Source organism: Bufo gargarizans, chromosome 1, assembly GCF_014858855.1.
Source record: "Bufo gargarizans isolate SCDJY-AF-19 chromosome 1, ASM1485885v1, whole genome shotgun sequence".
In the NCBI taxonomy this organism is placed as follows: domain Eukaryota; kingdom Metazoa; phylum Chordata; class Amphibia; order Anura; family Bufonidae; genus Bufo; species Bufo gargarizans.
Genome location: NC_058080.1, coordinates 457307668 through 457322929, shown reverse-complemented (window position 1 = coordinate 457322929; position 15262 = coordinate 457307668). Strand labels below are relative to the sequence as shown.

Below are 15262 nucleotides of genomic sequence, written 5' to 3'. Positions count from 1 at the left end.
AATAAAACAAACTGTAGCAAGGGAGTAATGGTTGCAGTTCCCGCAGTTTGTTTAATTTCTTAAGTTCTCAGAAAACTTTTTTTATTTTTTATTCCCATGGACCACATTTCACTCTGAAAGGACATATCATATCTAAACATCCTTGCAGAGTTAGTAGCTGCACAGAGGTCAGTGACTGAAGTGCTTCCCATAGAGAAGGTAGAGTGTGTCAACTGCACAAGGAGTTAATGTAATGTCATTATGCACTCTGTATCTCAAAGGTTGTGTAAATTAGACCCCTCTTACTCCAGCGCAGAGTGGATCAAGTCTTCATAGATGTCGCCTGGCCAGCAGCCCCTTAAAGGGGTTGCCTCACTTTAGCAAGGTGCATTTATCATGTAGAGAAAGTTAATACAAGCCACTTGCTAATGTATTGTGATTGTCCATATTGCCTCCTTTGCTGGCTGGATTCATTTTTTAATCACATTATACACTGCTCATTTCCAGGGGTTATGACCACCCTGCAATCCATCAGTGGTGGTCGTGGTTGCACACTGTAGAAAAAAGCGCTGGCCTCTCTAGTGGCCGGGCCCGTGGGAGTGCACATAGCCTACTGCTTTTTCTCTATAGTCTGCAAGCACAACCACTGCTGATGGATTGCAGGGGGGTCGTAACCATGGAAAAGACCAGTGTATAAGGTGATGGAAAAATGAAGTGGCTTGTATTAGTTTCCTCAAAATAATAAATGCTAGTTACTCAAGTGAGGCAACCCCTTTAATAACAATTAATAGGGTGCTAGTGCTAGTTAGGTGGGCTAACTCTACCCTTCCTCTGGTCGGAAGCAGTATGGAGTGTGTAGGCTGAGAGTGAGAAGCAAGAAGCTGAGTGAGCTGCAGATTTGAATTGAAAGCTAGGAGCAATATTACAGTATATTTGCCAGCCGCTGAGGAAAAGAACTGAAGGTGAGAGTGCTGAAAAAATACAAACTAGTGAAAGTAACTCATCTACACCTGTTTTGGACTTCACTGCTTTATGGTTGGGATGATGAGCTTCAGGTCCCCTATTAAATTCAAGTAGAGACTGCACCCTGCGGAGGTGAAAGTATTGAGTGAAAAAATCAAAAGAGTGCTTAGGCCAGGTTGGAGAAATTCTAAAGGCTGATTGGAGAAAGAGACTCAGAGGGGACTAGTATTTCCTACCCTTCCATGCACACAACCTGTGGGGAAATGATCTAGACCACTTGTAAAGACTGTACTTACATTTAAAGCTGCCTGTGTGAACCATCTATCCTACTAATTTCACTAACGCATCATTGTATGCAACAACACCTGCACCGCTACAGTAGTGCATGGTATCCTACTGTGAGAGATCCCTGCCTTGTACCTACATGACTCCATCAAGGGCACCCCAACCGCCACCAGACAGGAGCAACAAAGACAGGGTGTGCCCTGAAGGCAAGAAAAGACGCACCCTTTTCATCACTGCACGGCCCAGGGAGAGCCAGACTAAGGACTGCCACTGTTAGTACAACCGCCACTATCATTAACCCTACTGTCACTCTTGTCCTCTCACTCTCCCCTCACGGGCTCAATGCAAAGGCAGAGGCTGTTTTTTTTTTTTTTTTTTTTACCATTCTTGCCTTCTCCATCGCTGTATACACAGTGCTCAGTAATAAAAAACAAAAAACACCACCACTAGCCCACACTGCAGCTTCTATCCTCTACCCTGGCAACCATAAATTATATATCCACTGTATCAAAATGTTCCTAACATAAAGCTGACATCATTTTTAAAAATAATATTTAAGTTACACTTTTGTGCCATGAAACAAAATAAAAATAAAAAAGTGAAAAGTTACTTTTTTCATTTTCTGGGTATGAAAAAAATAAAGTAAAATGACAAAATAAAGTGCCATGCATCACTGGAAAAAAAAAAAAAAAAAAAAAGGAAAAAGTGATTTAACCAAATTGAAAAAAAAAGTTCTGGCTTTTGAAGATGCATGTAATAAAAGTACATAAAATGTGTGTGATCAAGAAGAGGGGTACATGGCCTGGTCTTGCCTGGATTATAAAAACAAAAAAAAGTAATGGTTTAAAGGGGTTGTCCAGCCTAGGAGCCATCCAACCCAATCCTTGGAATGTTTCACAGTGACATATGGCAAGAGTATTTATTTAGGGTTGAAAATGTATTTGGTGTATTTATTTTTTCAGCAAAAGTAAGAACTCCTCTTCCTATTTTTCCATGACAGGAGATGGGTATTGCAGCACCTTCTTCAGGAGAACATTCCTCCCTCAGTTGTGAATAAGGAAGCACAGGTGCTCACCGAACAGCTCCAAGGTATTGTCCGTGAAGAGATGAATGTCTGCTGTGAAGCATCAGGAAGATACCCAAGCAACTATAATTCTTGGTCCCATCGAATTTGGGTTCTGCAACATTTGGGGAAACTAAATGTCAAGGTATTTGGAAAGTAAAAATTAAAGCTTTAGAAATGCTTGCCTGTAAGCTGAATTTCTTTGTGAAAATCTGTTTGAAGAGGCTTTTTACAGTTTTATGTAACTGTTAAAGAGGACCTGCCACCTCCACTGACATGTCTGTTTCAGTAGCTACTTACATTCCCCATGTAATAATTCTGGATCAACTATCTTTATTTCTCTATGTTGTGCCATACCTTTATTATTCCTGCTAGAAGTTAGGAATGAATTGCTAGCAGTTTGCAATGAATGTCCAGATGGGTGGACTGATTGGATAGTGTCAGACTGTGCAGGGACACACCACCAACTGGTAACACCAAACTGGACCTTCATTGCAAACTACTAGCAATTCATTCATACCTTCTAGCTGGAATAATAATGGAATGGCACAACATAGAGCCATAATGATAGATTCTCCAGAAATGTTACTACAGGGAAGATGCAAGTAGTTACTAGTACAGGCATGTCAGAAGAAGAGACAGGTCTTCTTTAATGATGGCCCAGCAGTCCGCTGATGAAGTCCTCACTGATGAATGCATGCAGTCACATATCTTTTGCAGTGTCAACTAAACCAGCATCGCTGAGTGCTCTAGATCAGGGGACCCTCCCTCTGTGATGTCCGTATGTCCCAACAGGGCATTGCAGAAGGGACTATGACAGTGGCAGACCCCCTTTTTTAAAACATACCTTTTGTCCTTGTAGTGTGTGCGTGCACTAAATCTGGCAGTTTTTTTCTCATTGATATATCTAAACTGAGTGACATTCTCTATCATGGAGAGACTGTTCGTGCCATTAGGAGACATTTCCACTAGTTTGATGCCTTATGTTCACATCCAGGTCCTGTGCATGCAGACATTTCTTCACTACAGTGATCATACAGAACTGACTTTCTGTCTATGATAATCCCATTGACTATAGTTCTGTTCACCATCTATTTAAAAATAAAAAGTTTGAGTAGTGTTGGGAATAACTTTCTCTCTAGTTTGGTGATGCACAGAAATTAAAGGTGGATTTACATGGCCTGGGGATGAATGTTCCTGCAAACGCTCGTTCCTGACAATCTGCCCGTCTAAATGTGCTGCCGATCCTGATGTTCGCGCAGGCCCACCGATTATAGTTTCTGGGCAGCAGATCGTGCTGTCTAAACGGCGATCTGCTGCCCAGAAACAATGATTCTGTATGGGGACGAGGGGTCGCAATAACCATCCCTCGTCCTCATACTGTAGTCACCTTCACTGAACGAGCAGCTTCCTTCCCGACAATCATCTGTACATTGGGGCATCTAAACCCGCCTTTAGTGACTTGCTGCTTTATCACTATTTGTCTTCCAGTTCTTTTTCATTGTGTTTCAGTGCCAAGCATTCCTCTACTGAATTGTTTCAGCATTGAAGGCCTTACCCAGCATAATGCTGATACTTAGTGACTGTTAGTGCTTGTCTCCAAGGATTGTAGAGAACTAGGAAGCTGTAGGTTGTGAGGTTAACCCCTTAAAGATGTAGCTATTTGAACCCTAAGGCTAGATTCAGACTGGCATGTTCATTCCGGGAAACATGCTCTGTGAGTGAGCAATATTTCCCAGCCTGAACGCAGCTCCTGTGAAGTGAACTCACAACATGATAACATTATAATGTTGCGAGTTCACGTCACAGGAGCAGCGTTCAGGCTGTAAAATATATCGCTCACACACAAAGCCTGTTTCGCAGAATGAACTAACTTTTACATTTTTTATTTGATATAGTTATGGGACCTTAGGAAAAATTTTTTAGCTAGTGCACTCAGCTGCTTTATAAAGTCCCACAGCGGTGAATGGAGAACAAGCTGTGCAAAAGTAGTGAAACATGAAAAAATAATTATATAAATTCAGTAAAGTTATAGAATAAAGTTAGTATGTCACTTATAGTGTAAAAATGTAAGAAAAAAAAGCTGACAGATTAGTAGTTTTAGTTAATCTCACCTGCCAAAAATTTCAATATTTTCCCCTCTCTGCTACATCGATAGTTACTTTGATTAGCCTTTCCTACTGTTATTCCAATTTTACTTATATAGCCATATTAGTACTATCAGTAGTTAACTGGTCTGCGGTATACTTTAAAAGGGGCTTATTAGTATCAGCATTGTGGACATTGGGTGTGTGATGTAGATGCATTATTTTTGGTGTTACATTTGTGGGAATTGTTGTTCTTTTTGGCCATCTAGAATTTCCATTATCATATGGGCATTATCACAATAGTTCTGATTCGCACACATATTATTGTCTCCATTTTGTTAGGCTACTTTCACATTAGCGTTGTTTGCGGATCTGTCATGGATCTGCAAAAACGCTTTCGTTACCATAATACAACCGCATGCATCCGTCATGACCGGATCCGGTTGTGTTATGTCTTCTATAGCCATGACGGATCCATCATGAACACCATTGAGAGTCAATAGGGGAAGGATCCGTTTTCTATTGTGTCAGAGAAAATGGATCCGTCCCCATTCACTTACATTGTGTGTCAGGACGGATCCGTCTTGCTCCGCACCACATGGGTACCAAACATGCCGATTTTTCTCACGCGCATGCAAAACGCATTACAATGTTTTGCACTCGCGCTGAAAAATAACGCATTTTCCCGCGACGCACCCGCATCTTATCCGGGCCAAAAACATGACGCCCGTGTGAAAGAGGCCTAAAGGTTACGTTTTACACTGGTGAAGGTGCTCTGTGATTATACAAAAATGTAAATAACATGCAATGTAAAGTTCCCCCCAAATGGTAACAATAAAACATCTCTGGAAAAAAAAACTCGCATAGGTCTTGGTTCTTGAAATATGGTGAAACAAAATACATTTTTAAGTGAATTTATGGTGCAAAAGCAGTAAATCCTAAAAATGCTGCATACATTTCAATGTCAGATATCAAAAAGTAGCACGCACACACTAGAATCTAATTACTGAAATAATGCTACTCTAAAACATCACTTTAATGCCTCATGCACACGGCCGTGCAGTTTTGCGGTCTGCAAACGGCGGATCTGCAAAAAACGGAAGCCGCCCATGTTGCCTTCCGCAATTTGCGGAACGGAATGGGCGCCGGCAATGTAAATGCCTATTCTTGTCCGCAAAGCGCGAACAAGAATAGGACATGTTCTATTTTTTTGCAGAATGGATGCGGACCCATTTTGCGGACGTGTGAATGGACCCTTACAGTCTGGGAGCGGCCCCTATATAATGAATTGTAGCACTCAGGCTGCCTGTGCTGAGCATCGTAGAGGATGTTTGTGGAAAATGAAGTCTACCTACCTAGACTGCGCCGACCTTCCCATTTGTCATGCAGGCAGCCATAACTACCAAAGCTAGGTTAATGTGACTTTTAATATTTGATCTGGTAAACATATTTTCCACTGGAGCATAATCGCGCGTGTTCGGCCATTTATAGTCTGTTGCCTTGCAGGCATTGCTGTGTAGAATTCTGTATAACTTCATTACAAATATAAGAAGAAGATTTGTCTGTTTTGTCATATTCTAAAGTAGAAATGTCAATTTTTGTTTTAATTCTTGAATCATACCCTGGGGAAGGCACGTTATTGCGACTGGTGTGTAAAGGCTCGCTGCTGTGCTCCACATGTTGGTCCTCTGTTCATACGTGCCTGCACCGCTGAGAAAAAGTAAGTTTAAATATATGCAAATGAGCCTCTAGGAGCAAAGGGGGCGTTTCCATTACACCTAGAGGCTCTGCTCTCTCTGCAACTGCTGTGCCCTCTGATTGACAGGGCAGGACAGGTGTGATCCCGTTTACACTGCCTGATCCTGTCAGCAGTTACAGACAGAGCAGAGCCTCTAGGTGTAATGGTAACGCCCCCATTGCTCCTAGATGCTCATTTGCATATATTAAAACATTATTTGTCTCAGTAATGCGGGCACATATGAACATGGGACCAACACAGATGCCTTCAGCTGCCAAGAGCACATGTTATAGGTCAGCCAGTGCCATAGGTACAAATCTGCTGCAGATGCCCTTTAAGATGTGCCTAATTATTGAGAATCAAATGCCTCTTAAAAAAATCTGTGCGCCAAAAACTCTAGTCCACTCTAGTCAGGAGCTGGCGGAAACCTGAGCTATAACTTACACCAGCTAGTTATAGTAAATCAGATGGGTGGCTGGAAGCCCGGCACTCCCACTAAGCCCCAACCCTTTACAAAAGTGTCGAAGCTAAAAAAATGTTCCAAAATGACAGCACAAATACGGTGTGCGCCATAATTTGCGACTTTTCTGCCTCACTATAGTTTTGATATATGCCCCTGCTTGTGTTGCTCAGTGCTTTTCTCATTTAGTTCCTGCTCTTTGCAGTTCTATAGAAAAGTGACTACTTTTTTTTTGCTGTATAGACATTGTTCTTGTTGAATTGTTTCTTTTCATGCAAGTGCAAAGTCCCCCGAGACCTCAAACGGTTGGCTATAAGGTGTGTAAGAAAATTAACAATATTTTATTGAAAGAGGGAAAAAGTTTGACACCTAAAGATGAAAGTAATAGAAACTGTTTAAGTTTCTTCCTCTAGGGATAGATTTCTAAAATCAATGCACTGTGTGCTTCATCCAGTGTCAAATCCCCATTGCACAGTGTGAGGGATTGCTACAAGTGATATGATGCTGCTTTCTTACCTCAACACTTCGGTTGTCAAATTAGTATTTCATATTTGCAGCTAAATAACAAGGAGTCCTTGATATTCTACAATGATTAAAGGGATTGTCCTTGTTCCAGTAAATAACGTAATACCCAGAATTATACAGATCAAAAGACAGCAAGAAACTTTCTAGAAAACTCTGCCTCAGGTCTACACTACTTTTTTTTACTTTACTTCCCCTTAAAGGGAAGCTGTTATCACCGTTATGCTGCCTATACTAACGGCAGAATAAAGTAGAGACCGGTGATTTGATTTCAGCGGTTTGTCATTTATAAGTTACAAGTAAGTGGTTGCCAAGAACCATTAGGGATGAGCGAATCGACTTCGGATGAAACATCCGAAGTCGATTTGCATAAAACTTTGTTCTAATTCTGTATGGAGCAGGAGCGCCGTACAGTATTAGAATGTATTTGCTCCTGCGCAATAACGTCATAAATTTATTTGTACTGTAAAAAAAACATTTCCCAAACTCTGGTTCAGTTCCAAGTGGTACCTTGGGAGAAAAAACAGCTCACCCTCTCCCTGGCTGTGACCGTCTCCGCTGTGATTGGACCGCGCTACAGCCAGGGAGAAGGAGACGCCTATTGAGAAACGGCGTGCCGGACAGATAGGCTAGTAAGTGATCTTACATGCCTGCACTGTGTTCTACACAACCTACTTATTTCATAATGTCTGGACCTATTAAAGGTCCTCTTTAAAGGTGTAGGATTTAGAAAACCCATTTTCTTATACCCCATTAGTGAGTTCTGAGTTAATAGAGGTGGGGAGTACTCATCTCTTGGAGAGAGTGGTTATAAAGAGCATCTCTCTGGTGGATCTGTATTAGGACACTTTTATGCTGGCTGAACATTCCCATTCCATTCCTATGAACATTCATTGCTGCCCATCGCCTGCTTGTTAGCTGCATTTACATATATTGGAATGGATGATTATTACTCCTCATATTATCCCCCTATAGTAAGATGTAATTGCCCAATGAACAAGCATTTGTTAGGTGATCGGAAGCACCTTTAAACGGGGTGATTATCAGCAATGAGTGTTCATACCTGATAATTGTCCTGGTCCTCAGCCCATTTAAAAGGGTCTTTATACAGACAGTCTATTGATTTGAATGGTCATAGTGTAATGCTTCATTCCTCCTGTGGTGGTGCTGGAGGAAAACTGAACACTCACTGAAAAATAAGCTCTTAAAGGGGTTGTCTGATTTTTACTATTGAGCTATCCTCAGGATGAGTCATCAATATCAGATTGGCGGGGTCTGACTCCCGTCACCCCCGCCGATTTTGCTTTTTGAAGAGAAGGCAGGTCTCTTATGAGCGCTGCCTTCTCCGCTCTGTTTACCTGCTCATTGCAGTGGTGAGCAGGTGTAATTACAAGTATGCCTTCCCCATTGATTTGTATGGGATGGCTCTGTCTGTTCAAGCGAATACTACAGAGCTGTCCCATAGAAGTGAATGGGGACGTCATACACAGCTGATCAAATAGCTGATCGGCAGAGGTGCTGGGAGTTAGACCTTAGGATAGGTCATCATTAGTAAAAGCCACAGCCCCATTAAATTTTTTGGATTCCTAGCAAAGGGACACTTTGTCATCAGCTTAGGCTAGGGCTAAACAACGACATTTGTCGCTCTACAAAAAAGGAACAGCTACACCACGACATGTGTCTTGTGACATTATGTTTTTTGTAATGGTAGTCAATGGTGGTGCACTGCGACAGTCGCACAGAAATCCAACTTGGATGGATTTTTGTGCGACTCTTGCATTGCAGCATGTCGCAATGTGACACCATAGACTCATTGCAAAAAATGTTGTGGGACATTGCTGCAACAAATGTCGTCGTGGCGCCCTAGCCTTATTATCATGGTGAAGGTTCTCCGGCAGTCCCCCAGTCTGTTTTATATGCAACCAACACATGACCACTGCAGCTAAGCAGTGGCCTCAGCGGTCATGTGGCATAGTGTTTATAGATGGATAAACCCTTTGAAGGGAATAGGTTATCAGTTTTAAGTCTCATTCACATGTCAGGGTTTTGACCAGTGATTTCCATCAGTGATTGTGAGCGAAAACCAGGATTGGTTCCCCCCCCCCCCCCCCCCCCCCACCCCGATTGACATGTTTTTTCCAACTAAAATCGGCAGCAGGTATAATGGGAGGGCCAGGAGCTTTTGAACATCAGAAGCTGTTCAGTGCAAGATTTTAGCAAAACGATTCAATGAAAGAAAGAGACCAGGCATTTTGCTAAGGGGATCTGTAACTAGTTTATGCTGCTGTTAGTGAGAACACCACAAAATTATCCCCTTTAAGTAGTCGTTTTCATTTTTATTTTATTTTTTCATTTTCACATTCCAAGAGCCATAATACTTTTATTGTTCTGTCTATGTAGCTGTCTGGGGGCTTACTTTTTGAAGGACGAATTATATTTTTCAATAGAACATTTTTGGGGTACATATAATTTATTAATGACCTTTTTATTAATTAGGGGGAGTACAAAAAAAACTACTTCATTCTAGCTCCTCACTGGGCTTTCTGTTGAGGTATACTTTTGAATACCAGAAAAGCTGTACTCAAGCATATTCAGCAACGGGTACATTCACTTCAGTTAGTTCAAACAATTTATCTTTAGACTCGGTTGACCTGCTTTCCATTTGTTTCTTGCTGTTTTTCAGGGCAGAATAGTGTGGCAGACTACGCTATTCTGTCTGGCAGAAAAAACAGAAGTAGATCAAACAGGGCCTAAACATGAATCCTTTGAACTCTGTTTGTTTCATGTACCCATCACTTTTGGGTATTCCAACGTACACAATGACTGAATACCCAGTGGAGGTATAAACACAGTGTGAACCCAGCGGTATGGTTGGTATGATTGCGGTGGGCAAGTATGTAAAAAATTTTTTTACAGTAAATAATTTTGAATGAAAATACTTCTTTTTTTCTTTTTTTGAGGGGGTGGCCACATTCTGGCTGCTTGTAATCAATGTGTATGTAAGATGACTGTATGGAACTTACTAATATAGCCTTTGTTGATATTTTGTGCTGTTTGCTATATTTCATAAGTAATGCCTGGTCACATGACCTTCTATCAGCAGCCATTTTATGGACAGGACCTCCGTGTGAACAGCACAAAGGACTTGACCAACATGAAGGCATACATTATGAAATATAGAAATTTACAAAGAATATCGACAAAGTCTATGCTAGTACGCGCCATATAGTCATCTTACAGATACTGCCAGAAAGTGGCCAATCCCTTTCATTTTACCCCGTTATCACACTGGTGGGTGCTAATGGACTGACAGAAGCTCCCTTCCTTTGTCAAACACCTTAGTTTCTGGAATCGCTATTAACTACAGGATCTAAGGGGGTTACTGCTGGGGTCACATGATCGGATGCCAAATGTATTGTTCACTGATCGTTGCTCTGAAGCCCAAGGTTCTTAGCAACAGCCAGCACACCACTTGCAGCGTTATTCTGTCCGCGATGGGGACACAACCGAACGGAACGAAACTCATTTTGGTGCGTTTCGTTCCGTTCAGTTTTGTCCCCATTGACAATGAATGGGGACAAAACTGAAGCGTTTTTTCGCCATTGAGATCCTATGACTGATATCAATAGCGGAATTGAAAACGCTAATGTGAAAGTAGCCTAACTGAGGTTGTTCAGTAGAATAAACACTGAGATATGTATGACACACTGACCTTATCTATCACAGTGTTAAAAACAAGTGCAGTGAAAATGGTGGGGATTTGGATTAATCATTACTTTCTGTTATCTCTTGTTTATGGCCTTTGTAGTAACAAAGCTGTCAAGATTACCCTATAAGGGCCAACACAGCAGTCAGCTATCAGGAAAAACTCCCATTAATTGCCCGCTTGTCCCCACAGAAAATCTTTGTTTCAGACAGCAGATCCGTGTACACAGAACGATCTGCTGGCCCGAAACAATGATTTTAGTGTCTACAGGTGAAACTCTAAAAATTAGAATATCGTGCAAAGTTCATTTATTTCAGTAATGCAACTTAAAAGGTGACCCTAACATATGAGATAGACTCATTACCTGCAAAGCGAGATATTTCAAGACTTTATTTGTTATAATTTGGATGATTATGGCTTACAGCTTATGAAACCCCAAAGTCACAATTTTGAGGTACCCTTTGCTCAGGGGGTATGGACAAATTAGCTGACTAGAGTGTGACACTTTGAGCCTAGAATATTGGACCTTTTCACAATATTCTAATTTTTAAGCTGCATTAATGCAATTCCTTTTAATTTGCATAACTGAAATAAAAGGACTTTTGCACAATATTCAAATTTTTCGAGTTTCAGCTGTATATCTGCAGTGCTTTTACCCAGTAAATGAGCACTTGCTTGTTTATCGCCCAGATCAGCGGCACCTATACATGGACCGATTATCGGGAATTAATGTTCCTAGGAATGCTTCTTCCCGATCATTGGCCAGTGTAAAGTGCCTTTAACCATCTTTGAGTACAGTCAGATAAAGTTTTTGTCCCAAGAGAAGTTTATTTCCCAAACTCCCCATATGAAAATAACAAACTGCCATATACTTACCATAGTCACCATAACGTAATACATTTCCAATTGTCAATCAAAAGGTTGTTTTGTCGGGGAGGGACAAAAATGCTGAACTTCAAGAAGTCAAATTTGTATTAACTTAGGCCTGGCGTTAATATTTCTGGCTGGGGAACTGCCTAACTGATCTGTAACCGTGCGCTGCCAGAAGTTCTTCCGGTCCCATTCACTATAATGGGGACTGGCGGAGATCCGGCCGCAGCACAGCAAATATGCAGAGAGGCGGACTGACAAATACTGCTGCACGCAACATATTTTGTCCTGCTGCTTCTTGCCCTACAGCGCAGTGTAAATCAGGCCTTGGAGTGACAATTTACCTTGTTGACTGGTACATTGTCCTGAAAAATACAGACAGACACTAATTGGGATATTTTTAAAAGCATCCTAAACTTTCACTTTGAGAGGTACATACCATATGGGTTAGGAACAAGAAAAAAAACTATGTGGAGGGCTTCTGGTTCCGGCACGGACATGTAAACACGGGGAAAGAGGAGCTCTGTATGCACCCCACATACCCAGCATATTCTCTGCTTCCCAGCTCAAATATCTCCTCTGATTTAGAGAGGAACTGTTGTAGCAGTCCACTCTCGTCCACCTGGTGACTCAGGTGATACAAATATTTGCCTAAAGACCCGCCATGTCTCCCACCACTTGCAAGGACAAGATGGCGCTGGGCCTCCCTTTCCCAGCACGAGAGGATACGCATGCTTTGCTACCCCTCTGAGGCAATGAAGGAGACTCTGACTCAGAAGATATTCTAGCGGCTCTGGGAATCGCTACCCCTTGCAGAGTTGAGAGGGCTTATCACCTTGGACCAGAGCGCACGAAATTCAGGACCACAGAGGGCCGCAATGGACCAGCCAGACCCCGCCATAATAAAATACCTTGATTATGCTGAAAAAGAAACGATACTACGCACATACAGAAGGGCCCAAACACCAGTTCTCATCTCAACCTACAGATTACTCGGCCGATCTCACTAATCGTAGGAGAGAGTTCAGCCACGTGTGCACGGAGCTGCATAAAAAGGATGGAGATTTCAGCTGCAATACCCGGCAACGCTGCGTGTCACATATCCAGATGGCTCCCAAAACCCAGTCTTCGGAAGCCACGATACCTTTGGATGTACAGAAATCACTGGGGTCTTCAATGGACAGCATCCCCTAAAGTCATGCACCCAAGTCGCAGAGACATCCCAAGACTCCTAGTTACAGAGGTGGCAAGTAACTTTGCTGAAGGCGACTCCTGGTCAAGCCTGATGGACCCGTTTTTTTTTTTTGTGTGTTACTGCCAGACCTAGACTTGTGTGAGTAACCATGCTCATGATATCTCTTGCATTATGCTGACAGCTCACTAGCTGTCTCTGGTCATTGGGTCACCCCCTATAGGTGTTGGGGGGGTCACTCAATAGACCAGAGAAATGCTTCTTTGCTTGGTGGATAAATGTCATGCTCTTTAGGTGTGCGGGGGAGATCCCTGCATGTCAGAAAAAAGCAAGGCCTCATACAAGAGCATTTTACCCAGAGACCAGGGATAGTTTCGGTTCATTTTTCAGTTTATTTCTTTAATTCATTCTTTATTCTTAAATTTATTTTGCAGTTTGTGTTCTGTTTTTATATGCCACATGTAATCTTATTGAGCCAGAAGGTGACCTTACCTTTGATGTATCTAAAGAATTTGCTAAACTTAGGGACTCAGGGAGTGGGAAAGCAGCGGGGAGTCTACATAATACCTTAATGGATGTGGAAAATGATTAATGGTAATTAATGGAATTTAAGGGTCTACTCTCTCCTCGGAAAAGATCAATGGTGCTCCGTCACCTCAAAAAGCTAAAGGCTGATATTTCCTTATTACAGGAAACCCACCTCTCAAAAAAATTCTGGTTGGGGGAGATCCTGGGGTCCTCAGCAATTAACCGTAAAGCAGGAGCCCTTATTTTACTCCAGAAGAATCTAGCCTTCTCATTGCACACAGGTGGTAGACTCCAGGTGGTAGAGGGGAGAGTAGCACGTTGTGGTACGCCTACCAATAGGCGATGTCAGTATATACAATGTATAAAAAAAAATAGAGAATTCTTCCAGTCAGTCTCCACGAAATTGCCACTTGATTATCAGATGTTGAAAATAGTGGGAGGATATTTCAATTCAGAGAGATTGCAAATCCACCAAATCTCTTGACTTTACTGGTACTGCTAGATCTTATGATAAGGTGCTAGGTCCAATGGCTTTAGACTTCAGCCTGATAGACTCAAGGAGACACAGACATCTGGAGAGCAAAGAGTATACCTTTTTCTCAGATTCTCACAGATCATGGTCCCGCATTGACTATATATTTGTCAGCCAGGCACTGATCCCCCGAGTATCTGTCATTGAACAAATGCTCATTTCTGATCATGGTCCAGTTAGGCTCACACGAGCCCAACCGCTCAGTTCTTTAATTGGCCATTCCCCTCATTCTTGCTGCAGAATTCTACTTTTAAGATCCAGTTGCAGAAATGGTGGGAAGACTTTGAGATTACTAATAATAAACACAAGGAAGAGCCAGCACTGTTCTGGGAGACAGCCAAGGCTGTTATTAGAGTCCATATCATCACTTATGTGACCCGCTCGAAAAAATATATCCACTTTTTATCCCATCCACCTAATGAAACGCTGGTGGCCTGGAAAAATACCAGAGCCCAGTTCGAACTGTTGTTAGAAAAGAGAGAAACCTTATATAGGGCAAAATGGGATTCTGACCTTTTATGATTTGGCAACAAATCAGGCCGGCTTCTAGCCAATGTGGCCAAGGGTACTAGACAACCTAACTTGATCGCCAGTCTCTTTACTAAATTGGGAAATATTTCCTTAGAACCATAAGCAGTGATGGGACGGGAGTATTTAGAAATTTTTACTCCTCCTTATATAGCGACTCTGGGGGCTTCGATTGCAAAGAGGGACATAAATATCTAGATGAGGCTAATTTACCCAAGCTAGGCCAAGCTTAGAGAGATGAGCTTAACTCTGATGTCACTATTGAGGAACTCGCACGTGCCATCTCGAGTCTGGCTAGTCACAAGGCCCCAGGATCAGATGGCTTCTCATCTGATTTTTATAAACTGCTTACTACCCCCCCCCCCACTACTTTCTTACTACACCAAACACCCACTGCTGCAAATCTGGCGCACATCATAGTTCTCCCAAAACCTGATAAGGACCCTCGCAAACCGGAATCATGCCGCCCTATTTCCCTCATAAACCAAGACCTCAAGGTAATAGCAAAACTCATGGCAGACAGATTGGCGGTTCATCTGCCTGATCTCATTGGCCCTGCCCAGGTTGGTTTTGTTAGGGTTAGAGCGGCTGTGTCCAACATACGCAAAGTCATTGCTGCGCTGGATGTCACGGCTGGACACCGCCCCCCTTGATTCCCATGCTGCCTTGATAGCCCTTGACGCTGAAAAGGCATTTGACAATGTATTCGGGAAATGACTAGACCTTACACTGGATGCCTTTTGGACCCTTCCGAGGATTCCTAGCACAATTATATACCTCCCCACGAGCATCCATGTTGTTTCCGGGAT

General features: G+C 42.3%; 1 protein-coding gene across 1 annotated transcript in view; it reads left to right on the top strand.

Moving 5' to 3' along the window:
- Nucleotides 1–15262, top strand: part of PTAR1 (protein prenyltransferase alpha subunit repeat containing 1) — a 68737-nt gene that overhangs the window by 42821 nt on the left and 10654 nt on the right. The window contains exon 5 of the mRNA XM_044287245.1: nucleotides 2228–2435. Within this exon, the coding sequence (XP_044143180.1) occupies nucleotides 2228–2435 (208 nt within the window). The remainder of the gene's footprint in view (nucleotides 1–2227; nucleotides 2436–15262) is intronic.